The sequence below is a fragment of the Hydra vulgaris genome, chromosome 11, assembly GCF_038396675.1.
Source record: "Hydra vulgaris chromosome 11, alternate assembly HydraT2T_AEP".
NCBI classification, from domain to species: Eukaryota; Metazoa; Cnidaria; class Hydrozoa; order Anthoathecata; family Hydridae; genus Hydra; species Hydra vulgaris.
Window position 1 is genome coordinate 54,989,768 of NC_088930.1, and position 27,092 is coordinate 55,016,859.

The 27,092-nt window shown below is 26.9% G+C and overlaps 1 protein-coding gene across 1 annotated transcript; it reads right to left on the minus strand.

The window, feature by feature from the left end:
- Positions 1–1,090: 1,090 nt before the first annotated feature.
- On the minus strand, positions 1,091–25,300 carry LOC100212183 (gamma-aminobutyric acid receptor subunit beta-2). The gene is made up of 10 exons (XM_065809238.1): positions 25,235–25,300; positions 25,041–25,112; positions 24,893–24,966; positions 24,480–24,547; positions 20,215–20,441; positions 19,020–19,102; positions 16,080–16,208; positions 15,853–15,999; positions 1,840–2,090; positions 1,091–1,768 (listed from the first exon to the last, which is right to left on the minus strand). The coding sequence occupies exons 1-10, from the start codon at positions 25,258–25,260 to the stop codon at positions 1,409–1,411; spliced, it is 1,437 nt and encodes a 478-aa protein (XP_065665310.1). The 5' UTR covers positions 25,261–25,300; the 3' UTR covers positions 1,091–1,408.
- Positions 25,301–27,092: the final 1,792 nt, after the last annotated feature.

Sequence of the window (27,092 nt, forward strand, 5' to 3'; positions counted from 1 at the left end):
TAAAGTAGCTATGACATCAAATATGTATTTTAAGATATTTAAAAAATCCCTATGCTTATCAAAATTATGATGCATGTTTCATATATTGATGTACAGTATAGAAATTGAATTAAAACCATTCGGTATTTTGAAATCATAAAGATCAATATATGGTGAATTCAGTTAATTCATTATAGTTTCATGAAAAATAATTAAATTCCCATCAGAAAAACTATTTAAAAAAGTTATTAGGAAAGGGATCAATTCTGTGAGAAATGTGAAAACAATATTTAAAGATGAGTGTTCACTAGTTCTTTTAATGAAAAATGCAGGTGGTACTAAATTATTTTTGATGGCTGAAGGGAAAATTGAATTTTTAACATTGGCAGTAAAAAGTTACTTAAAATCAAAAAATTAAAACATTACATGTTTTAATTTTTTGGTTTTAAGTAACTTTTTACAATAAACACCGTTATAAAAATAAAATAAAGCATTCTATGGGAATAATTAAGGACGAACAAGCATTTTTTCAAACATGTATATATATATATATATATATATATATATATATATATATATATATATATATATATATATATATATATATATATATATATATATATATATACATATATATACGTATGTATATATATATATATATATATACCAATTCTTATTTTAAAAATATCGCTATTTCTGATAAAACTGGACACATTATTCATGTTTTTCTTTCAGACACTTACCTTTTTTACTATTTGCGACACAATTTCTTTTTTTAATTGCGACACATTTTTTTATTTACTAATAGCAACGCGATTTCTTCATTTTGCGAGTTAAGGATTAATATATTTGATATTAATGTGAAGTTTATTTTCCGACGATATAGCATTCACCCGTTTGTGTCGAAACAAGTAATGCCTAAAATTAAAATAAAGTTTTAATTTTAAGCATTATTTAAACAAAAATTAAATTGATTTAGGTTAATATTAAATTGGGTTCAACATACCACCTGTACGCACCATCTGTTTAAGCTGTTTAGTCATCTAAATTTAAATTGTTTAGTTACTATTTTGGGGGACAAAAATAGAACTGAATTTCAAAAAACGCTATATAGTCAAAATAATTTATTTTAGATTAAATTATAAAGAGAATTAAAACAACAGGTTTAAACTTTTAAATACTAAAATAAAGTACACTAGAATTCTGTCAATAAATGTATCAAGTAAGCTCATTTTTTAAGATTCGTTTACGCAACGGTTCTGGTTTTGGTAATGCAACGGAAATAAGATGATTTATTTTATTTTAACTTTGTATCATGATCTAATATTGTGACAACATATATAAGATAATTGGAAAATGAAATTATGTTTTAAAATTAGGTTTTCAAACTAAAATTTTTATTTGACAGTTAGCTTTTAAACTATTACAGCTAATTTTTGTTTGGTGATGCATTATCATTATATTTAAGCCAGTAAAAAATGTTAAAACATATGAACAAGAATGGGAACAGAATGCGACTAATTTTATCAACTATTGACGCTTTCCTGAGTTCGAGATACAACTTCATAAAAGCCGGATGTTTTTCAGCAACCTCTTTCTTACTCAAAAGCAGAATATCTTCTTCTTCTGTAAATTCCTCGTCAAACTTTTCCGAAATCTGATTACAACTAAAGTTAGCATCATCTAATAAAAACGAATTTTCTGATTTTCGTTGATATCCTGTCATTATGGAAGTTGAAGTTCGGCATGGTTCGGAAAATCTCCGCATGTTAGGCATTTTAACTTTATCCTATAAATTAAAGTTGAAAATTAAAAAATAAAAACTGGTGATTTTATTTAAACAAAAACTTTTAAACTTACAATTGAAAGACTTATAGAAACTCTTTTTTTTAGTTTGCTGATTTCCTTATATGCATTTTTCATGACAAACTTTTTCTTGAAGTTTTTTAAACCATTAAGAACAATGGTGTACTCTATAAGAGTCATAAAGATAAACGAAAATGAAGCCATAAAATAAATATCTACAGCTTTTACATAACTGACGTTAGGTAGGCGGCGGTTTACGGATCCCCAAATAGTGCTGATTGTCAGCAAAGTTGTAACACCGATTCCTAAAAAAAAAAAGGATTTAAAACTTTTTTTTTTAGCTACTTTTCACAAAACTTGAATTTCTTCAAATATAGAGTTAAAAAATGTAATTTTTACCCCTAGAGAACAGTTTTTCACCCTGTTAACTTTTAATTAATAATTGTGATTTTAAAGGGTTAATGAATTTAAGAATGCTGATGCTAAAGGAATAATTATATTTTAAAGTCAGCACTATATTCTGAAAAGATGAGATTTAAAAGAAATTTTATAAAATATTATAGAATTTTTGAAAATTGGAGTTGAAAAGAGTTCAAAGATTATTTTTACAATAACTCTGTTTATGATATTACCCAGTAGGCATTACGCGTGTTTTAGATGAAAAAAATTGTCTTGAGCGCACTGATTATTGTAAAAATTTTTTTACAATAAACAATTAAAAATTAAATTTTTTTAAATTGAAAATTTTTTTTTTATTGAATTTTAATAATGAGTCACCATGAATTGGTAATCAAACAGTTAAAATTAATTTTAATGCTGATCAACTAAATACCGTTAGTAATGTTTCAAATGTTATAAAAATTTGTTTTGAAAAATTTGTTTTAAAAGGGATCAAGTTCTTAAATTTACTTTTTTAATGTATTCCGTTCAATACTAACATGTTTGCATCTTTTCTGGTCAACTAGAAGAAGCCATTTATGCAAAACAAAAGTTGAATATTGTTGTGATTTGCTAAACATTACCTAATAGAACAAGAGTTTATCATCGGAAAAATGTTTTCACAATTGGAATCATGTTTTCATAACCAGAACCATGTGTTCATGATCGGAATGTGGAAAGAATTGTGGTAGAGTATATATTCAAAAAAAAAAAACTCTACTTTTTCAAAAACACTTTGTGCTAACTTTTGAAAAAGTGCAAAACAACCAAAGTTTTGCTCTTAGACCATATAAATTCAAGTTCTGTTAAGGGATGTTACAGCCGTAGGCGCAACGTGTCGCGTCTACGGCTGTAACATCCCTTAACAGACTGTAACTACGCCTATTTAAAAAAAAAAAAAAAAAAGAACTAAGCATAATATATCTTGCATAAAACAATATCAACAACTTTTTATTTGACAAAGTATTTTATTTTGTTTGTGTTTGTAGATGATTCGTGACGTGACGTTAATGTAATTAACATACAACTAACATGCAAATTGATTGTGGTTAAATATTTAAATTTGGACGTTGGGATTAAATTTTACAACAACTTTTTAATTTTATCAAGTTCATGCTGTCTGCTTTTTTTGGGTAAAAATTTTGCTGAGAGTATTATGGAAAGGTTTGTATTTTTTTGTAAAGCATTTTCTAATTTATTAGGAAATGCTTTACAAAAGTCCTCTGCCTTGATAGTGAATTGTGCCAACATTTACGTGAAAGTTTCCTTTCTTTAAGGAAAGTTTAACACCGCTAAAGACTAGTTGTGTTCTCTTAAGTTATGTGACGTCTTATCTGACGTACTTGTGTGACGTACTTATGTGACGTACTTATGTGCGTAAAATTCCATTTAGAGAAGACTTATGTGCTGAACTTATGTGCGTAAAATAAATTGTGCGACATATATCAAATCTGGATCTTTGTCCTGCAGATAAGGTCACTGGTGAAAAACGGTCTTCAAATTAATATTTTTAAAACTATAAAAATATAAAATTGTTAAAAACTGATTGAACTAAAAATTATGTTTTAAATACCGCAATTATGTTCTAACTTTTTATTTTGTGTTTGTTTAGACTCCAGCTGGAGTCTGGAAACTATCGCAGATGTATAATCTTCAGTCTGAGTTTAAGAAGTTCAAATTTTAAGTTTTAATAAATTTTCACTTCTAACTTCCATTCAAAACCTAAAGCTAATGGAAATCGAGAGATGTTACCAAAATGTTAATAAACAATGTTTTATTAGTTATTAATATATTAGTTACGCCGCTTGATTTCGTTGCCCCGTCAATGTATTCTAACGTTAATCTAACTTTCTATTAACAACATATGTATGGTTAAGCGCCAAACCAGCCTCTACAACGAATAAGTCGAAATGCGATAACTTGACGCAAAGTTTAAAGTTAAAAGTCTTTAACAATAAACTATGAGTCAAAATTTAAAAACAATTTAAAAATTTTAATTATAGTTTTTGGTGTTTGCAAAGAAACACTACATAAATCATTTTTTAATATAAACTAATTTTTTTCAACTTTGTTGTATAGGCTGGTTTGGAGCTTAACCATCTTATATGCGACACCCCTTATTGATTTACTAAGAAAGTGAGTATTTAAATATCATTTTTTGTTAGTCGGTTTAATAAATTTAAACACTTAATAAACTTTAATAAATATGGAGCAAAGCAAAAAAGTAGCATTTTTTGTTGTTGTTGTTGAAATTAGAAAATCACCATTTAAGATAGGTGTTAGCTTGTTTAGATTTATTTGAAATGATTTTTAAGATAAAACATGATAGTGAAGGTACGGTCACCCGAAAAGTTCAAGTTATTAAACAAAATCTTCATATAACTGCCGGCTTTTTCAGACTTGTGAAATATTATGACTACGGCCAGGGTTGTTATCTGTCAAAAATGTCTGAGACATATTTTCTGCTGACATAAAATATGTCCCACATATTTTCTATCGACATATTTTGACATAATTTTATGTCTGAATTATTTTCTGCTGACATAAAATATGTCAGACATATTTTCTATGGACATATTTTGACATAATTTTATGTCTGAATTGTTTTCTGCTGACATAAAATATATCAGACATATTTTCTATGGACTAGCAACAAGACAATCTCTAATGGACTTATTATAAAAGGACAAAAATAGACTTCGACAAAGCACTAATCGCAACAATTTTAATTACAACTATCAAAAATGAATTGTCTATAAAAAATGTTTGTCTTTCTAGACAATCATTTTAAAAACGGACACTAAATGAACAATCTCGATTTTTTAATGAGGTATAGAAGATCTATTTAATATATAATTTGGACTTATAACGAGTAATTAAATTTTCACTGCAGCATCGTTTCAAAAACTGAAAACGAGCACAAAATTAAAAATACAATTTTTCTAACAGAAGTTCATTTTTTAATTTTTTGTCCAGCGTGTGCTGTTGATTAAAAAGTTAATGTCTATTTAAAAACCTCAAAATGGACTATTTTGTGCTCAATTGAAGTTTATTAATTACTCAGTTCAGTTGTTTTTCAATTCTCAGTGAATGTGCGTGAAAATTTATTTTTAAAATGCCCTCTCCAGTTTGGGATTACTTCAAAAAAGTTGAAGGTAAATTTATGATTTAAAAAATTTTCCTTAGTCATTAAAATCTTTATCACCTTCAATAAAATTATTTTAAAAATATGTGATCAAGGAGTTGTCTTTTATAAAATGTGGATTAGTAAGTAGAAGATTCCAATAGATGTTAAAATTTATTTAGGTTTGTGAATAAAACAATAGTGAAAAAGAAAAATGTTTTTTTACTTTCATTTTATTGATGAATATGTACGCAAGTTTTAAACAATAATTAATCATGGGCAATGATCGTCATTTGGAGTTTTGTTGTCATTTCAATATTTTTTTAATATTGTAAATTTACTACATAACAATCTTTTAATAATACGGTAATGAAAGATTTCTGGTTTTATGAAATCAAGTAAACTTAGACAAAATCATAGACACCAAATAGACAAAAAATTATGCTTTGTAGACTTATGAAGTGAAAATTATTTTTTAACTGAGCAATCTTAGGACACCATCAAAAATTTGATAGACACAACAAGGACAAAAAATTAAACATTTGTTGTGTCCATTACAACATACAGAATTGTCTATGTCTGTGTTGTAAGTCTATCCATAGACTAGTCTGGTTACAACTATGGACACATTTTGACATAATTTTATGTCTGAATTATTTTCTGATCTCATAAAATATGTCAGACATATTTTGTATGGACACATTTTGACATAATTTTATGTCTGAATTATTTTCTGCTGACATAAAATATGTCAGACATATTTTCTGTCGACATATTTTGACATAACTTTATGTCTGAATTATTTTCTACTGATATAAAATATGTCAGGCATCTTTTCTACGGACATATTTTGACATAATTTTATGCCTGACATATTTGCTGTTTGATATTCTTGAAGAAAAAATCTATCTAACAAATTTATTGCGCATTTCAGCTTAATTTAAAGAGTAAAGTGAAAATAGTCTAACAAATTTGTTGCTTTTTTGCTTCATTAAACTTTTATTTTAATCCCTATAAGCAAACATCAGTTGTTTCATAAAGGTCTTTTTCTGCCCTTTTTAGCGATGAATCGTTTGATAGTATTGACTAATATTAATTAGTATTGACGCATTATTTGATAGTATTTGATAGTATTGATTAGTAGGGATGGCACTTTTACTTATTTTGATGTATAAACGCAAATTACTTTTGCGCGTAAATTATTTAACATAACTCATATAAAAATATATAATTTACTTACTTTCAAAAGTAATTGGTTTTTTTTTACATAAATTATATAGCGCGTAAAACTTAATTACTTAAGTTAAGTTTTTTAAATGAGTAAGTGTTACTTGAAAAAGTAATTTACTTTTACAAGTAAAAGTTATTTACATTTTTAGTTTTACTTGTAAACGTAACTTACTTTTAATGGTAAGTTATGTAAAGGAAACTACTTTAAAAAATAATTTTGGTTATAATTACGTAAAAAGTTATAATTACGTAAAAAATTTACATCGAAATGTAATTTGCTTTTTAAATGTAAAAAATTTTATTTATGAAATTAACTTACGTAAATATAATATTTAAAAGACATGATACTTACATTACAAAGTAAAATAAAACTACGTCGTAACAACAAATTACTTTTACGTGTAAAAGCAAGTAATTAGCAAAAACAGCTTACACAAAAGTAATTTGAAAAAAATTGTTATTTACTTTTACAAATAAAAGTAATTTTTTTCTTTGAAATTTTATACTTTAGTTGGTAAGTAAGTAAAAAGTAAGTTATGTTGTTTACTTTCTCAAAGAACAGTCATTTCATGTTGATTTAACATAAATATTGAGATGTGGCGTATTCAAATCTACTGCCTGTTTTTTTTTCACGTATATCGTAAAGGGTAGTTCTATTATAATTAGGGGCAAATATAGCCTATACTAGTAGTATAGAGACGGGCTCCCTGTCGCACGAGTACTAATAGGGGCTGCTAAATAATCATTGATTTTCTATTTCTTTTTGTTTAAATAGCAAATTAGGTTAATGGCCATAATGAAAGTTTGTCGGGGGAAGATGGGGGAAAGGGGGCATAATTTCTAAGCTATGGGTAATTCATGCATGTGTAAACCTTCCAGCATTTGTGTAAACTTAATAAAAGTACTAGTTGAAATTGTTTTCAAAGCATTCGAGAGAACTCCACTTTTTTGAATCTTTTTTTTTTTTTAATTTTACTTTATCATTCCGGCTTTACTTTGATTTTACTTTATCTTGACAGCATTTGTGTAGTCCCAATGAACGTGCATGTTAAATTTGTTTCCTGGGCAAGGAGGTCGTACCCTTACTTTTTTTCTCTAATATTTTATTTTTCTTTAAAGTTGGGGTTTATAACTTTTTAGAAAGAAAGATTTTTTGCATAAAAGCTTTAAAAACATTTTTTTGATTTATTTGTTTCAGTATTAATTTTTTTTCGGGAGGAAATAAGTTAGTGGCCCTGATAAAAATAAACCGTAAATGAACCGGGTATATTTGCAGTTATGCTGCTGCTTTTTGCTTCTCTTATTCAGCGTGGTTGTTGTCAGAGCCGTCCCTAAGAGGTCTCTGATTGAGGAGGGGGTTCGTATGTGTTTTTTGGCAACTAGAGACACACACGCACACAAAAAAAAGGGTCCTCGATATTTGATATTTGCCAACAATACTTCAAAACTTGCCAACTAAATGTACAAATGTGCTAACTCAAATGCCTATATAATAGCTTTGGGGTGGGGGATACCCCTTCACCTCTATTCGGACGGCACTGGTCAGCTCTGGTCAAAACAGCCACTCAGAAATTAAAATTAATTTTTTTTGTTTATTTATTAATAGCTATTTATAAAACTGTTGTCTGGAATGAACTAAATTCAATTAGTCCATTCCAGAAAACAACTATTCCTTTATTATTCTGTTATCTAACAATTATTCGAGTTGGTCATTTTCAGAAAAAACTTTTTTTGGTTAGATTAGTTTTTAATAGTAACCAGACTAGTCTATGGATAGACTTACAACACAGACATAGACAATTCTGTATGTTGTAATGACACAACAAATGTTTAATTTTTTGTCCTTGTTGTGTCTATCAAATTTTTGATGTTGTCCTAAGATTGCTCAGTTAAAAAATAATTTTCACTTCATAAGTCTACAAAGCATAATTTTTTGTCTATTTGGTGTCTATGATTTTGTCTAAGTTTACTTGATTTCATAAAAGCAGAAATCTTTCATTACCGTATTATTAAAAGATTGTTATGTAGTAAATTTACAATATTAAAAAAATATTGAAATGACAACAAAACTCCAAATGACGATCATTGCCCATGATTAATTATTGTTTAAAACTTGCGTACATATTCATCAATAAAATGAAAGTAAAAAAACATTTTTCTTTTTCACTATTGTTTCATTCACAAACCTAAATAAATTTTAACATCTATTGGAATCTTCTACTTACTAATCCACATTTTATAAAAGACAACTCCTTGATCACGTATTTTTAAAATAATTTTATTGAAGGTGATAAAGATTTTAATGACTAAGGAAAATTTTTTAAATCATAAATTTACCTTCAACTTTTTTGAAGTAATCCCAAACTGGAGAGGGCATTTTAAAAATAAATTTTCACGCACATTCACTGAGAATTGAAAAACAACTGAACTGAGTAATTAATAAACTTCAATTGAGCTCAAAATAGTCCATTTTGAGGTTTTTAAATAGACATTAACTTTTTAATCAACAGCACACGCTGGACAAAAAATTAAAAAATGAACTTCTGTTAGAAAAGTTGTATTTTTAATTTTGTGCTCGTTTTCAGTTTTTGAAACGATGCTGCAGTGAAAATTTAATTACTCGTTATAAGTCCAAATTATATATTAAATAGATCTTCTATACCTCATTAAAAAATCGAGATTGTTCATTTAGTGTCCGTTTTTAAAATGATTGTCTAGAAAGACAAACATTTTTTATAGACAATTCATTTTTGATAGTTGTAATTAAAATTGTTGCAATTAGTGCTTTGTCGAAATCTATTTTTGTCCTTTTATAATAAGTCCATTAGAGATTGTCTGGTTGCTAGTTTTTAACAACCACGCCGAATAAAGGAAGCCAAAATACAAAACTTGGAATAAAATTGCAAAATGTAGAGCCATTTCCAAAGCAAGAACAATAAGCCAGACAGTCTTTCAAAAAAAAACTTTCAAACAAGTGATGTAAATAACATCAAGATTAATTTGAAAAAAAAAAAATTAAAATTAAAAAAGTATAAATGTAAATGTATTTAACTTGAAAAAAAATTTACAACATTTTATAACCGCAAAAACCGCTTATTTTAATTTATTTAATATAGCGTATTTAGTAGTAGGATGGTTCAAAATAGTACACTTTCAAGTTTAAAATTATATGGTCGATTGTGAAGAAAATTGTCTTGATGTTGTTTTATCATACAGATGAAATAATATCAAATTCTTTTTTTTTCAGTAAATTTTTGTTACTTTTTTTTACTGTAAATTTTCAAAAAATTTAAAGTAAAAAAAATAAAAAAATTGCAAATGACAATATTTAAACAAACAGATTCCAATCACATATTTAAAATCAGGCCCGTAGCAAGCTTTTTGTTTTTGTTTGAGAACTTAATCTTATGTAACGACATGAAGCAAACTCCAAACATTAATATATTCATGTTTATGTAAAGCTTTTTAAAAGTATTGCGATAATCGGAGTATGCTAAAAATAAACCCTTAAAAATGTTGACTTCCTTTTATGCCATAGGTGTGAGAGTGATGAATTTATAACATTTTTAGATACATTTTTTTAACATTTTAAACTAAATTTAAGTTCATTAACAAGTCTCTAATGTCATGCAATAATCTCTTAATGTTCAAAAACTATGAACATATAAATTTTAAGCAAACTCACCAATTATTTAGGGGATTTAAATGGGATTTGATAATTATCAAATTAATTTTTTTTTTAAATATAATTTTGTCATTGGTTTTTTTTTTTTTTTTTATTATATAAAGACATTCTTTAATACAGTGATGGATTTTTAGTTTTTATAATTTTTTATTTTTCTTAATTTGCCGTTACAAATTAATAATTTTCTTTTGTAAAAGATACGAAAGGCGGGGAAAAGAAGAAGACAAAAATAGTCCTATTGCCAAGCCTCTAAATATCCGTACATAATAAAGACATTAAAAACTTATCATTAAAAATTGATGATCATTTGTTTTTCTGAAGTTTGAGTTTAATAACCTTATTTTAGTTGACAATTATAGTTTTGTATTTTTTGAGAATATATCTAAAAAATTAAAATATATGTATCTGAAGTACCTAATTCTTCTGTTTTAGTATGTTATTTTAGAAAAAGGTGAATCTTTTTCTAAAATAACTTACTAAAACAGAAGAAATATTGCATAAATAACAGAAATTTTGAATAATATTTTTTTTTTTAACATAAAAATAAAATGGTTTAAAAAAATTTTATCCATGAAAATATAAATTAAACAAAATATAAGATTTAACTTAAATATAAGTAAATTTATTTGCTTACTTTATATAAGTTACTTTTAATTTACTTTACAATTTATATAAAATGTAAGCTTATCTAATTTAAATTTTATTTTATGAACAGAGCCGGAACCAGTTTTTTTTGGTCTTTGAGATAGCTAACTTCCAAACATGGAGCAAACTCCAAACATTTATATGTTTATGCTTATGTCAAATAAGGATGCTTTGCAAAACATTGCGATGATTGGAGGCTGGGAACAAAAAAGCCCCAAATTTTGTGCCCCCTGCCTCAAACGTGAGAGCAACAAGTTGATGAAATATTTCTTGTACTGTTCTCAACTAGACTTATATTCATCGATAAAGTTTAAGTTTCATAGTATTATCTTTCAGCGTTCAAAAATAATGACCATATAAAATTTATAACCCCCTCAAATTGAGGGGGGTTTAAACTTTATATGGTCATAATTTTTGAAAGCTAAAATATTTTACTATGAAATTTAAAATTCAGTGATGAATATAAGTCTAGTTAAAAACAGTACAAAAAATATTTCACCAACTTGTTGCTCTCACGTTTGAGGCAGGGGGACACAAAATTTGGGGCTTTTTTGTTCCCAGCCACCAATCATCGCAATGTTTTGCAAAGCATCCTTATTTGACATAAGCATAAACATATAAATGTTTGGAGTTTGCTCCATGTCTGGAAGTTAGCTATCTCAAAGACCAAAAAAAGCTGGTTCCGGCTCTGATGTAATTCATTTTTAATAAAGATTTGTTATTACTTTTAAAATGAAAAATTCCTACTTAAAAAATATTTTTTTATTTGTAAATTTAATTTACATTTGGTAGCATATTACTTTTATGTAATTTACTTTCATATGCACTTGCATATGAAAGTAAATTACATAAAAGTAATATGCTACTTTATAATATAATTTTTTTTTTAATTATTTACTTTTATAGGTAAATGTAAATTACAGTTTGAGGAACTTTTATATTATGTAATGTAATTTTCAAAAGGTAATTAACTTTTAAATGTAAAAGTAAAATAGCTTTTTCACGTGACTTACTTTTACATGTAAAAGTAAATTACTTTTTGATGTAATCTTCTTTTACATAACTTTTTTTGAAAGTAAAAAATCTTACTTTAAAAAGTAAAAGTCGTTTCAAAAAAATAAGTTACTTATACGGAAATGTAAATTTACATAAAACGTTTCAAATTACTTATATAATTTACTTTTTGATAAAAATTAACTTACTCGAGTAAGTAAAAAAAAAGTAAGTAAAAGTGCCATCCCAATTGATTAGTATTGATTAGTATTGGCAATATCCATTATAAGAATGTAAAACCATCTCAAGCTGAGTTTTTATTACTGAAAGTGGTTTTTATTAGTATGAATAAACTTAAAATTATTTTTTAGATTAAAATAATAATAAAAAAAAAACTGTTTCAGATATTTTTAATTAATAGTTGATCCTGAAAAAGATTTTATTTTGAAAAATTGAATTCAAAAAATTCTATGAAAAAAACGGATCACATAAATTTAAAAATTTCGTGCCAAATTAAATTCGTTTAAGCTGAAGAATTTGAAATATTTTGCAAAAGTAAATTCAGCTCATTAAATTCATACTAAGAAGACTAACCGGTAATAATTTATAACTAATTACGAATAATATGCTTATAGTTATAATAGTTATGATTTATTTAACAATAAAATAGTTGACAATTCCTCAAAAGTTTTCATAATGAAAAATGAAATCTCAAAAGATTCTATTGCAAATTAAGAGACCTTGTAGAAAAACAGTTGTTTGACTAAAAAAAAATGAGAATTGTTTTTTAAATAAGTAAACATGTTTTTTAAACGAATTTTATTTTATCAATAAAATCCAGATTGTTTTTTACCACCGTGATAGAATTTAAGAAATCATTTGAAATGCGAGTACGTAGATGGCTATGAACCAAAGCGAATCCAGAGAAATCACGTTCAACTTTTAAGCTGGAGAACGCTGCACCGGAAACTACTTGCGAAATTTCATAGAGCCGATCCCATTTTGTTTTTTGATTTTTCTTCCAGTAAGCAAGAATGTTGAATTCAACGTCTAATCATACTCGCGCTTCTTTAAGAGCCCATTTTAAAATTAGTTGACGAATATCTTCATCTGATTCTGAAGACGCATTAACAATACCTTGCCTTGTTCTTCCTCCAGTATATTCAATGAAACGGCGTACTTTTTCAGCTTCAACATCTTCTGAGTTCATCGGAATTATCTCTTCAGAAGTATTTGATGAATATGACGCATTTAATTGTATGGATTCTTCTGTTGATGAAGAATTTGACTGTTCTTGTCGAGTGCAAAGTTTTTGATGGATTTTGATCAACTGTGTGATTCCTCTATTCAACAGTTCTGTATTAAACAGTTGATGACCCGATGTAAAGCAAAATCTAGGATCCAGAACTAAAGCAGCAATAAATGCTTCACATTTAAAAAAAACTTGTTCTCATGTATTAATTGCGTCAGTCAGTAACAATTTTAATCCCAAATCACCTGCTGGAACGTCCTCGATTTCTATTTTCATTTGAATCCATCGAACGTAGAATTCACTCATTGATAATTTTGGTGATTGAAAATTCATCATGGCCGAATGTATTGGTAAAAATGCGTTGAAATATTCATCTATTAAGCTCCATGATGCATCATTTAACTTTAACTTGTCGTGTCTTATCCTTTGATATTATTCTGCGTTGGTATGAAAATCTTTCATCATCAAAAAAGTGGAATCCCAACAAGGTGCAATGAATATACGAGGGTTTTATAGATTTTTATATGTTTGAATATATGCTACTTTTTTGGATTCAATAGCAACCTTTCTTATATTATTCGATGCATCTTCAAACATTGACGTTACGTCCTTGGCAGCTAGCTGACACACATGTGCGCCACAAAACATGGCTAAACAGAACAATCCAACCGATTTTTTAACGCAAACAGTGTGGGCTTCACTATAATTCCCTTCTTCATTCTCTAAAACGCCAATATCAATTTCTTCGTCTTCGAAATCTATACATTTGTCACCATAAATTTCAAGGATTACTTTCATTTGATCTTGTGCATTTTGGAGAATATTTGAAGGCTTCGTCATATTCCTTCCCTGATCTGTGCAAGTTGTGTAGATATCATTAGCACATTTTCCAATTTTTCCAATTGAGCAGCCAAAATTTCGCCAAACTGTCGACCTTCTTGAGTAATTATGCCTAAGATTCTGTCAACTATTTCCCCGTCCTTGATATATCTGAAACTAACTCCAAAGACGTTTCTTCCATATCGCGACGCACTATCAAACATCAACGACATAAGAACGTTTTCAGTTTCTTCTCTTATTAGCGAAAAAATATTTTCACATGGATGTTGAATGTAGCGTTTCATGCTGTGACGATTTATAAAAATATTGAATTTTTTGAGTGCATTTTTTACTAAAGACATTTGTCCGATTTCATCAGCTGATGCTATAGACAATTTATGGCGCATCATTAATTGAATCATTTCTCTAATTAATTGATATAAATCAACATCTAGCTTGATTCGTTTAACCAATTGAATTTCATTGTCATTTCGATGCCTTGTAGCTGGGGTAGCTTCAACTAATTCAATTTCGTCGCTTTTTCTTCGTGTTTTCGAAGAAGGTGATCTTTAAGGCTACTTAATTTGCCTTTGTAAAATTTTTTGCACATTTTACATTTTCCTCCTTCTTTATTTATTTCAAATTGAGTTTTCACTTGTTCATTTATTAAATCATTCTCCATTTTTGACTTTCAATCGTAAGGAAAACGAAATAAATAATTATTAAAATATACATTTCACTCAAAACTTTTTATGCAAGTTTATGGCAGTTAATTGTGCAATTATAATGCAATTGTCAGTTTTTTTAATAATAGATATATCATAACTATTATAACTATAAGTATATTATTCGTAATTAGTTATAAATTATTAGAATCTTTTGAATTCAATTTTTCATAATGAAACCTTTTTTAAGATCAACTATTAATTAAAAACAACTGATAATGTTTTTCTATTATTATTTTAATCAAAAGAATAATTTTAAGTTTAGTCATACTAATAAAAACCACTTTCAGTAATAAAAACTCAGCTTGAGATGGTTTTTAGATTCTTATAAGGGAAATCGCCAATACTAATCGATACTATTCAATACTATCAAATGATGCATCAATACTAGTCAATATTAGTTGCAACTATCAAATGATGCATCGCTAAAAAGGGCAGAAAAAGACCTTTATGAAACAACTGATGTTTGCTTATAGGGTATAAGATAAAAGTTTTATAAAGCATAACTGATTGCAAAAAAGCAAAAAACTTGTTAGACTATTTTCACTTTAATCTTTAAATCAAGCTGAAATGCCCAATAAATTTGTTAGATTGAAATAAAATAATATGTCAGACATAAAATTATGTCAAAATATGTCAATAGAAAATATATCTGACATGTTTTATGTCAGCAGAAATTAATTCAGACATAAAATTATGTCAAAATATGTCCATAGAAAATATATCTGACATATTTTATGTCAGCAGAAAATAATTCAGACATAAAATTATGTCAAAATATGTCCATAGAAAATATGTCTGACATATTTTATGTCAGCAGAAAATAATTCAGACATAAAATTATGTCAAAATATGTCCATAGAAAATATGTCTGACATATTTTATGTCAGCAGAAAATAATTCAGACATAAAGTGATGTCAAAATATTTCTATAGAAAATATGTGAGACATATTTTATGTCGGCAGAAAATATGTCTAAAAATATGTCGACAGATCTGCCAGACATATTATGTCGTAACAACCCTGACTACGTACTTGTCAATAAAAAGAGTTTTGAAAATCTGTGATAAAAGTTATTAAGTAATTTATTTAAAGCGTATTTTAATATCTATATAATTAAATAAAAATAATAAATGAAAATAAAGTACATATTTACCAACTCTAGCAGGAGAACAGTGTTTATGTAACCAAAGTGAAATCCAAGAGACACAAACAATGGCTACGCAAGGAAAAAATATTTGTAAAATGCTAAAAGCGATTCTTCGCTTAAATGTAAACTCAGCCTTCAAGAGAGCAAACGTTCCTTTAAAAAATAAAAAATAAAAAACTTTTATAAATATATAGACTAATACACAATGGTTTCAAATTCGAAAATTAACTGACCCATTGAAAATTGTTCGATAATGGTTTTGTTTTCTATTCCAGTAAGTGTGTATTGTGAAAGATTTTGATTAAGAATTTGTATAGGATCATTACGCCATCTGTAGAGTAAGTGCTCTATAGTATACCCATCTACAAAAAAAATTTCGATATTTATATTGTTATTTTAATCAAAGTTAAAAAGAAAATTCAGGTTCATAGTAAATAGCTATAGATATGAAAATTGCGTGTAATCCTAAATACGGATATTTAATTTTGATAGCAATCCTTAAGCTTAAATATGTAGGAGTTAACTCTACAAGCTCCTTACTAATTCTCTTGCCCAATTAAAAATTTTATTTTGTCGAGTATACTCTTAGAATAACGCTTAGATAACGCAATTATTTACTTTTGACTTTTAATGAACGTTTCTTTAACCTTAATATTTACATCAAACATAAAAAAGTTATCTATTTATTTATTGATCTCACTTGAGTTCCTTTTTAACTTCTAAAATATAAAATTTTCTTGGGCCAAATTTTGTTAGAGTTTATTTTCTAAAGTGATCGGAGTGTAACTGTAAATTTAAAAAGTGATCGGGGCGTAAATTTAAACTTAAAAAGTGTTTAAAACCTTTAACTACAAGTAATTTGCCAAATAATGATTACTTAATTTGAAAAACCTAATTTAAAAAAAAAAAGCTATGTATAAATGTTTTAACCATCAGTAGCTCTCTAATCTGATACAATTTTTTTTTAAATCATAAAGTCATAAAACATTTCTGCCTGATGTTTACCCTGTAGCGTCATAACATAAACATTTACATTTAATAAAAAGTTTTAACAGTACATCAACGTTTAATTTTTGTAACTTTTACGCTATTCGTAACTTCTTAAGAGCTATTTTATACTTTTTTTAAACTAAACTTCATTTATGTATTTGTTTAAACTTTGATTAATTTTTTTTGACAAATTCTTTTTTAAATTGTTTTTATACTGCAACAAATTGAATTTATTATACAACTATATATGCAAAAAAGCTTTTCAAAAAGCAAAGCAACTACAATTAATAAATCTTTGAAACCTTTATACTTCAAATAAGAAGCTTATAATAAATAAATGTTTGAATCACTCCTAGAAAATATTATTTCTTTTTTAAATTATTTTTTTAGTTCAAGTTAAATCCAAACCTTGTTTTACTTATTTATCAGACCTGTAACCTGTTGACACTCTTTTTATTAATCCAATTGATTCCACATGGCACCTTTGAAGAGCATTAAACTAAAAAGTTCATAGCGTTTTTCTTTCTATATATCGCCAAAGAAGGCATTGAACCATTAATTCTCTAATTACTGCGCCATAGCTGTTGATAGTTTTTAAATTATTTTTATATATAATTAAACGCCATCGAACAAAATAACGCTGAACCAAAATTTTAAACACCAAACAGAATGGAATGTCGAACATTTAACTTTCCCTCTTTTTTGTTTTTCGAAACAAAATTATTTTAGATATTTTATTTTACTTTTTTTTCAACATCTTCACTTCCATCAACATCTTCACTTCCAACATCTTCACTTCCAAAATCTTCACTTCCAACATCTTCACTTCCAACATTTTCACTTCCAACAAGGCTTCAAGCAACCACTATTAGAGTTGGAAGTTACTTGGAAGAGAAAAGATAAAATTTACGAACCAAGATAACGAATAACAAAAGACTTAAAAAATTGAGAATTATTTGAGTCAGAAAAACGAGATGAAGGAAGCAAATTCCAAAGAACTGATGTTCGAGGGAAAAAAACTAGACGAATAAGAATATTTGGAACACTTAGGAACAGTCACAATAAAAGGATGAGACTTAATTGAATAGCAAGTGACAAAAGAATGAACTTTAGTGGATGGCGCAAAAGACGTTAGCTCTTTTAACCAGTGTCCATTGAAGTATTTAAAGAAAAGAGAAAGAGAAGCAACATTACAACGATGTGATAATGGTTGGAGATTGAGTAGAAGAGCTGGCCTAATTATATTTACAATGCGATTTTGCAAATTGTCTAAAAGAGCAAGGGCATAATTGAAAGATCCGCCCCAGATACGGCAACAGTATGCCATATAAGGGCGGGTTTGAGATTTATAGAGATGAAGAATATAATCGTGAGTAAGAAATATTTATATGAACTTTAATTATATAATTTATTAAAATTTGAATTTCAATTTTGATTTCATAATCACACATTTTCTTTATTTGTTGCTACTATTTCTCAACATAAACCTAGAACTATTATCTCAACCTGATAGGTTGAGATAATAGTTCTATTTGTATTATCTCAACCTGATAGGTTGAGATAATAGGTCTATTTGTATTATCTCAACCTGATAGGTTGAGATAATAGGTCTATTTGTATTATCTCAACCTGATAGGTTAAGATAATAGGTCTATTTGTATTATCTCAACCTGATAGGTTGAGATAATAGGTTTATGTTGTAATTACAGTTAATGTAAGACTGCTACAGACCTTCTTTCTATTTCCAATTATAATTTTAAAATAAAAATTTTACAAATATGTATATATATATATATGAATTTGAAAAATTTATATATATATATATATATATATATATATATATATATATATATATATATATATATATATATATATATATATGTATATGTATATATATATATATATATATATATATATATATATATATATATATATATATATATATATATATATATATATATATATATATGTATATGTATATATATATATATATATATATATATATATAATATATATATATATATATATATATATATATATATATATATATATATATATATATATATATATATAATATTTAGAATATTAAGAAATTGTTCAAGATAAGCATAAAAAATCTTTCATTTATATTTATTAAATCTTTTTTTTCATAATATGGTTAATTAACATTTTAATCAACTTACAGCTTACAATCCCAAGGTCGCAAGCTTGTGTGTCCATTGGATAATTTCGAAGGTTAAATAAACAGTTCGCTTCAACACTCACTCTAGAAAGAATAATCTGGAAAAACTAATCTATTGTATTTGTTAATTAATGACAAAAATTTAATAAAATCTTATAAACAACTAAGTGACGCTGAAGATATATGAAAAATATGAACAATGTGGGTTCAAAAGCATACAAAAACGAAAAAATTGTCTACGTAATATCTTTTATATGTATATCTTTTATTTTTTAAGAATTCATTTAGCCTAGGTGTGCAAAAGTTGTATGGTCACATCAGAATTATTTTTGGAAATTATCAATGCTCTAAGAAATTATCTTGAGGTGCCCTATATAAGAAATTGTATACATGTTTATATGTATATGTTGACTTGTATGTGTTTATTTGCTACATATATATATAACAATCCAAACAAAAATTAATTACTAATCCAATTGGACGAATCAACCAAAACTTGCAGTTGTTCACTGTTATAGATTTAATATTGACGAGTGTTAAATTTGTTTTAAATGATTTTTTGAAAATTTACTATAGGATAATGAGACTAAATAATAGTTTTCTCAAAGAACGAAGAAGAAATGAATATAAAAGTGGAGATGAAAAAGGAATGAAAAACAGTTAACAAAAGCGGCCATTGATTTTGATGTTTAAAGATTTCTGATAATAATTAAGATCAAAAAGATTACCTTGACCTATAACGCAAAATATACAATATAGTTACTTATTTTGAAAATGAAAAACAATGTAGTTACTTATTTTGAAAATATCCAGGAACATAGAACTCAATAACCAAGAATTCAATAAACTATTTGATTGCTACTGAATATTACAAGCTCTTACCATCACTTCTAACTCCCAACCGAAGTTGATTTAGTTTAAATCTAAGTTAATTAAATAAATTAGTTATAATGTATAGATATTTCACGCAGCGGTTTTTAATGACAAGGCCTGAAAGTCCTTCTTAAATTTCCGCTTGTAATTTATTTGTATATTTGTAAAACTTCTCAATTATCTTTTATTGTATCTTTTAGCATAATATCTTATTGTATAAATAACTAGAAATAAACTAGAAATAAACACCCAAACTAAATAAATTATAGTAGTAGTAAATAAATTATAGTAACTAAATAAATTATAGTAATTTTTATGGTTACCTTAAACCCCAAAATACTCTTCCATCAGGATAGATGTCTAACTTCGAGTTTTTTACTGTAACACTGTGACTTGATGCTTTTTGAGCATTTAAGAAAACCGTATCTGGCGTCCAAATAAAATCTGGAGGGCTATCATGACCAAGATTTGGTGTTAGAATTTCTGGTAAGTTGTGACGTAGACGGTAATCTATCCATTCTTGGCGTAAGAATAAATCTAACGTAAACATCTGGAAAGAAAACTAATTCATTTAAAAAATTAAAAAGAATAAAAAAATTAAAAAATTTTCTATAACCAAAACAAACAAAAAAATTATTATAAAACATTATTGAGTGTTATGGATTTGCCAGTAAGTTAATAAAAAAAAAATTTTACAATCGTAATTAATAAAAGAAAAATTTACATGACTGGGGCTGGAAGAAGACAAAATTAGTCTTATCATTAAGCCCCGAAAAATGCATCATTATAAAATTACATTTTCAAAGAAAATGCAAAAAATAAATAAAATATAAAATGTTTTACAATATTTAGCTTTTAAACTTTCAAAATATTTAGTAATTTAAAGAGTTAAATTTAAGAATTGGTTAGTAAAGTAAGAAATTATAAACTAAAAAATATAATTTTAGCTGGTTCAGTTTACAAATAATTATATTTGAGTTTATCTCAATTCTTTATGTTGATGTTGTTTTAATAAGAGTTAACAAACAGTTATACGTGGAACTATAAGATTAATAAACACAACAAAAGATAAAAAAATTACAATAATTACAAATTACAATCTAAAGTTTGAAAAACTGCAATAACATTTAATTACAAGTTAATTAATTGTTAGTATTGTTCGTAAATAATATAGTAAAAAATATATATAAATATAGTAAAATATAGTGAAAAATTAAAAATTTTAGAAGAAATTTAATTCATTTTCAATTGCCATCGGCAATTGCTTAAGTTTTGTTTTTAGAGAATAAATTGGTTTAGAGAATAATTTGTTTTCAGCTTGTTATTTAATATAGTGTTCCACAGTTTAGGACCTCGGTTTGCAATTGAGAAATAGTAACTGAATAATATATTTTGGATTGAATATAATTGTTTTTTGAAAATCTGGTAGGGTATATGTGTCTTATTTTTTTAAAAATTGAACTAAATAAAATTGGGGATATTTTTTTTTTAAGTTTGAACATGAAGATAAGAACATGATAGAGGTTTAATTTATATACATTTAGACTATTGAGTTCATTAAATATTGCTCGAGTGTGAGTGAATTAAAGAAAAGTATAGGTTTTTTAAACAAGATAGATTTAAAAACTGTTTGGCTTTGTACAAAATACCCAAATTTTATTGATGTTTAAAGACAGTTTGTTTGACTTAAACCATTGGGTTAATTTTTCAAGTTCCTTATTTACAGTTTGAAACAATAAACTTATATCTTTACTGGAATAAAACAAGTTGGTATCATCAGCAAACAAAATGGAGCTTAAGATGTTAGAGAATTATATTTAAATCGTTTATATAAACAAGAAATAAATGTGATCCTAAAATTGATCCTTGAGGGACACCACAGGTAATTGTTTGATAATCAGTTTTTCCTCCGTCATATAATATGTACTGCTTCCTATTAGTCAAAAAACTCTGAAACCAGGACAAACTACTATTTATAATACCATAATTTTTGAGTTTTGATAGAAGGATTTGATGAATGATTATTACTTCATTAATACTTTCTTAAAAAATAGAAAACCTTAGGCGATGTAGTCCACTAATATGGCGCACCTGCTGGACATCATCTACAAAAGATTGTTTTACCGTGGGATTGTTAAGCTGAGATTCAGTAATATCATTCGTCGATTTTTTATTCAAAAGAAGAATAAATAAGTTCAGTTCATTTTGGTGAATGCATTTTGATATGTCTTGAATTTTAAATAGTTAACGAGTATAAAAAATTTTTGCAATGTTTTGAAAGGTTGAAAAGTGATTTTAATGCGCTCTTTCCGATTCTGTCTAGGTTTTGCATTGTTACGTGATTGGTTTTGCAAAGTTCCGTAAGGTAATGTTGATACTACCAAGGTTCGATAAATTTGTGTGATAGATTTTGGATGCGCAAAACGGATTCCAGATTGAACAAGACTTTGAACCGCTGCCCGAATATTAGATATTTTTTCAACAATGTTTACCCAATCAAGTGAGGCTAATGTAGATTGCTCTATATCTCATGTAAAACCCAAGTGTTTGAGTTTTTGTGTAAATTTATTCGATTATCATCGAGAGATATTGTGCAGTTTTGTAACTGGCTTTTACCTGTCAGGAGGAACTCTGTTTTATCAGGGTTTAATTTTATGCAACTTGAATTGCAGTATATATTACAATAATTTTTTAAATATTTTTTAAATAAGTTTTTAATAATTTTTCCAGACCAGATAAAGTTGAGCTTAAAAGTATAATATCATCAGCATACGCTACCACACCAGTAAAGTTACCATATTTATTCGTACCAACATTACTTTCATTTTTAATGATTTAGGAAAGGTCCTGGGTATAAATATTATAAAGGTGTGGTGATAGAATTTAACCCTGTCTTACTCCTTGATTATGATAAAATTCATTTGATTTGCAACCTTGGTATAAGACAGTTGCACTGCTACTATAGTGAAAAGATTGTTCTATATGTACTTTAACTATAGGTAGTTTTTTATTGAAGCATAACTTTTTATAAGAACATTCAAGAAAGACCGTATAATATTTACACAAAATTTATATATTTTGAGCCATACTTTCATGTACCGGTCATACTATCTGTATAGGGGAGGATCCACCATTTTTTGGTCTTTGATATATCTAACTTCCAGACATGGAGCTAACTCCAAACATTTATATGTTTATACTTATGTCAAATAAATATGCATTGCAAAAAATTGCAGTTATTAGAGCCTGGGAACAAAAAAGCCCCAAAATATTTGCCTCCTCCTGCCCTAAACGTAAGAGCAACAAGTTGATTAAATATTTTTTGTATTATTTTTAACTAAACTTATATTCATTAAGAAATTTTAAAATTCATAGTATAATTTCTCAGCGTTTAAAAGTTGATGGCCATATAAAATTTGCAAGTCTCTAAAATTAAAGTGGGTTTAAACTTTATATGGTCATAATTTTTAAACGCTAAAATATTTTAAAATGAAGTTTAAAGTTTATTGTTAAATGTAAGTCTAGTTGAAAATAGTACAAAAAATATTTCATCAACTTGTTGCTTTCACGTTTGGGGCAGGGAGTGCAAAAATTTTGGGACATTTTTGTTCCAGGCTCCAATCAACGCAATTTTTTTGTAAAGCATCCTTATTTGATATAAGTATAAAAATATAAATGTTTGGAGTTTGCTCCATGTCTTAAGGTTAGCTCAAAGACCAAAAAATGCTACACCCCTGTTTCTATATAACATAGTCATGCTTTCTATATAACACGGTTGTACTTTTAAAATATTGCTTTATATATTAATTTTGATATTTTCCATAACAATTTTTTTTTAAATCTGAAATCACTCAGAAAGTTTATGGTCAAATACCTTATAATTGGTATTTTATTGACTATCGAATTCAAAAAAATAATTTTTTTAATTTGATTTCACCTTTTTCCATCATTTTATTGACAAATGTATCGGATTTCTTAGTATACCACAACTTATTTTTATAGTAAATAGCAATTAACTTTAGACGGGTTATAAATAGTTTGCTAAAAATAAAGAATAAAAAAGACTGACATTTTTATATTCCCTTTTTTTTTACCCCAAATGTATTTTTAAGCCGTTTTAAACAGTTAACATTAATAGTGTAGTAACTTTGTCGGTTTTTAACCAGTTTCAATTAAACCGTTTATAAATTCTACATTAAATTAAATCACTTTTACTGAGTGTCAATTTTTATAAATACGTGTATAGTTTTTAATTGATGCTCCTGAAGCAAATGTAGGACAAAAAATGTGGCTAAAATTCACTAAAAAACCTTTTGTCTTTAAAAAGAGAGATTATTTGATGACTATTGTGTTTAGCGATTAAAAGGTAAAACAATGAATTGACAAACGTAAAATAATCGATTAGAACTCGTACCTGTGATGTAATCAAATATGCATAATAGACAAACATCGTTTATAACTTTTTAGTCAAACAACTTTTTTTCAAGAAGCTAAATTTTTTTGTCAAATTTAATTTTGTTTTAAAAATTGCAACTAAATAAAGGCAAAAATAAATAATTAAATAAAAATTTATTGCTAACACAAATACCATGTTGACTTCATCTAGTTTTCCGAATCTCATAACTGTCATATCTAGGTTAATCATGGTCGCATCTCCTAAGAAAAAAATTTCATATAAATGACCTTAAGCGAGTAAAGGAAATTTTTATATTGGTTAGTTTGTATTTTAGTCCATATTACTGTGTAAGAAAAAGATTTGTATGTTGATGTTAATTGCATTGTAATTATTATTGTCATATATTAATAAGTCTGTTGGCGCTTCAGAAACACGTAAATATTGTTTTTGTATTTTTATTTGCAGTTATTTAAGTACTCTAAATAGACCTAACGGTGTTATCACAGGGCACCGCGGAAGAACATTAAACTAGGAAGTTCACGCCTCCTTTATGTTATCTATTTGTGTAATTTGTATCACATGTCTGTGTAAATTTTATCACATACCTGTGTAATTTGGTCTTATAGCTTTGTCGTAACCATTCATAAGAACTTTCCAAGTTTTATCAACATCTTCATCTCTGCCAAGTAAAACAAAGGTATTAAACTTTGTGCTTCACAATAGGAATATCATTTTACCTGCTAAACAAAATACCTCAAATCCTTTTCATGATTAATACAGATGTTTCCAGGAATAATATTTAATACGACCAATGTATGAAATAGTCTATAATTAAAATTAAAAACTAAAAGCGAAAAAAAAAAATGAGTTTTAACAAATAAATTAATTATTAAGAAATTGGAACATTTAAATGGCATCGATATATAAATGGTTAACTGACAACTTACGCATGTGTCCTGATAAAGAAAATCATTTTTGTTTAATAATCCGTTAAAAAAAATCAAATCTTAAATGTTTTGTAAATATTAATATTACAATCAATATTTTATTATTCTATATATAGATGTATTAATATATTAAAAAATCAATGTTTTTCAGTAAAACATTTATATCGAGAAAAAATAGTGCATTGATATAATTCATTCTCAATAGCAATTCATTTTCTTACGCGTTTTCCATATTTATCTTTCTCTCAAAACCATAAAAAATATGTATCTGAATCATTTATGTCAGTTTATATCAAACTGCGGTACCATTATTAATCACGCTGGGAAAATTGTAAATTCAAATTTGTTAAACAACTTTTTTGTGTTTTATAAGTAAAATAGTATGTTATCTTGAGAACCAAAATATGTTAGTGTATTAATCCAGTCACGTTGTTTGATTAGTCTGTTTGAACCATGTGATTTGACAACAATGAGATTGTACTTTGCAGTTTTTGACACATTTGGATTCGAGTTGTTAACTGTAACCACTAAGGTTGTAGTTGTGACCATTAAGATTTCATTGTTTTGGTGTTTATGTTGTGTTTTTCAGCGAACGTTTGCTGAATGTTTGGAGAATGTTGAAATTTTTTTGTATTTTGCACTTTATTTGTGTCTCCTGAAAGAAAATGGTCCTCAATTTCTAAGATATTTTAGAATTTTCAGATTTTGGTAGCGGGTAGGGGGGGGGGGGATGCTACACCATACCCTTATTCCACCCCCATCCCCTCCTACCGGGAATTGTTGCTGACTACTTTTACCACTTTCTGACTTTCAATCGGATATTGGTTTTACTGGCACGTTTCATTTTCATATATGTATATATATATCCTTTTTTTTATTTATTAGTATGATTGGTCAGCTGTAGAATAAATCCTAATTTTTTTTTATCGAATCATTTCAGATTTGTTTCTCTCAACTGAAATAATTTTATGGAAACAAACTTTTTTTTAGAAAGATATTAATGGCGATTAAGCTTTATATGCGTCCTGTGACGCCACCCACAAACATTTTTATATTTAGCTATTCATAACGCAGTTAAGTTAAAGATGTGATTTTAATTGAATCATTATTTATTAAATCATATTATTTATTAATCTTTATGTTGCAAATGATTATAATCATTTAGTCACTTTCGCTAAATCATATTATTTATTAATCTTTTTGTTGCAAATGATCTGATTATTTACTTTCACTTTCGCAAAATGAAAAAATGTATCATTATCAACCTTAATTTTTTTTTCAATGATTTTTGAGTTTTTTTCGAGTTATGTTTTGTGACCATTTTTGTGTGACTCTGCCCGCGCATTTTATCCTCAACTAAAGCTCGATCAACCAAAACAGCTTGCACGTTTAAGGACCTTCTAGCTGTTACTTTTCTAATTATTTTCGGCGATTGATTATTGCACGGATACTAGAGGCAGGCTTTGAAGATGTAAAGCAATTCAGGATGTTGTGCAAAATTTATTTTCTTAGACTTAGTCGACAAGATTGTAACAATTTCAAACAGTTTCCGCATTGAATTGCATTAGCCCATCATAACTCAAACTTTCACATTTCCTGGAAGCAATATCAGAGTGGCGTGAGAAATCCTATAAGTTTACATATGTTGTCATAGTAAAAAAAGTCACTTTTATAAATACAAACAATGTGACTGAAAGAAAATTGTATCAAACTTATTTTCAAAATCTTTTACAGGCCGGGACAAATTGATGCTATATTTAATACAAAGCAATTAGTATTAAAAATAATGAGCTCATATCCAGTGGGCACAGGACCTAAAACGTCTTTGAACGTTCAAGATACGTCCAAAACGTTTAAA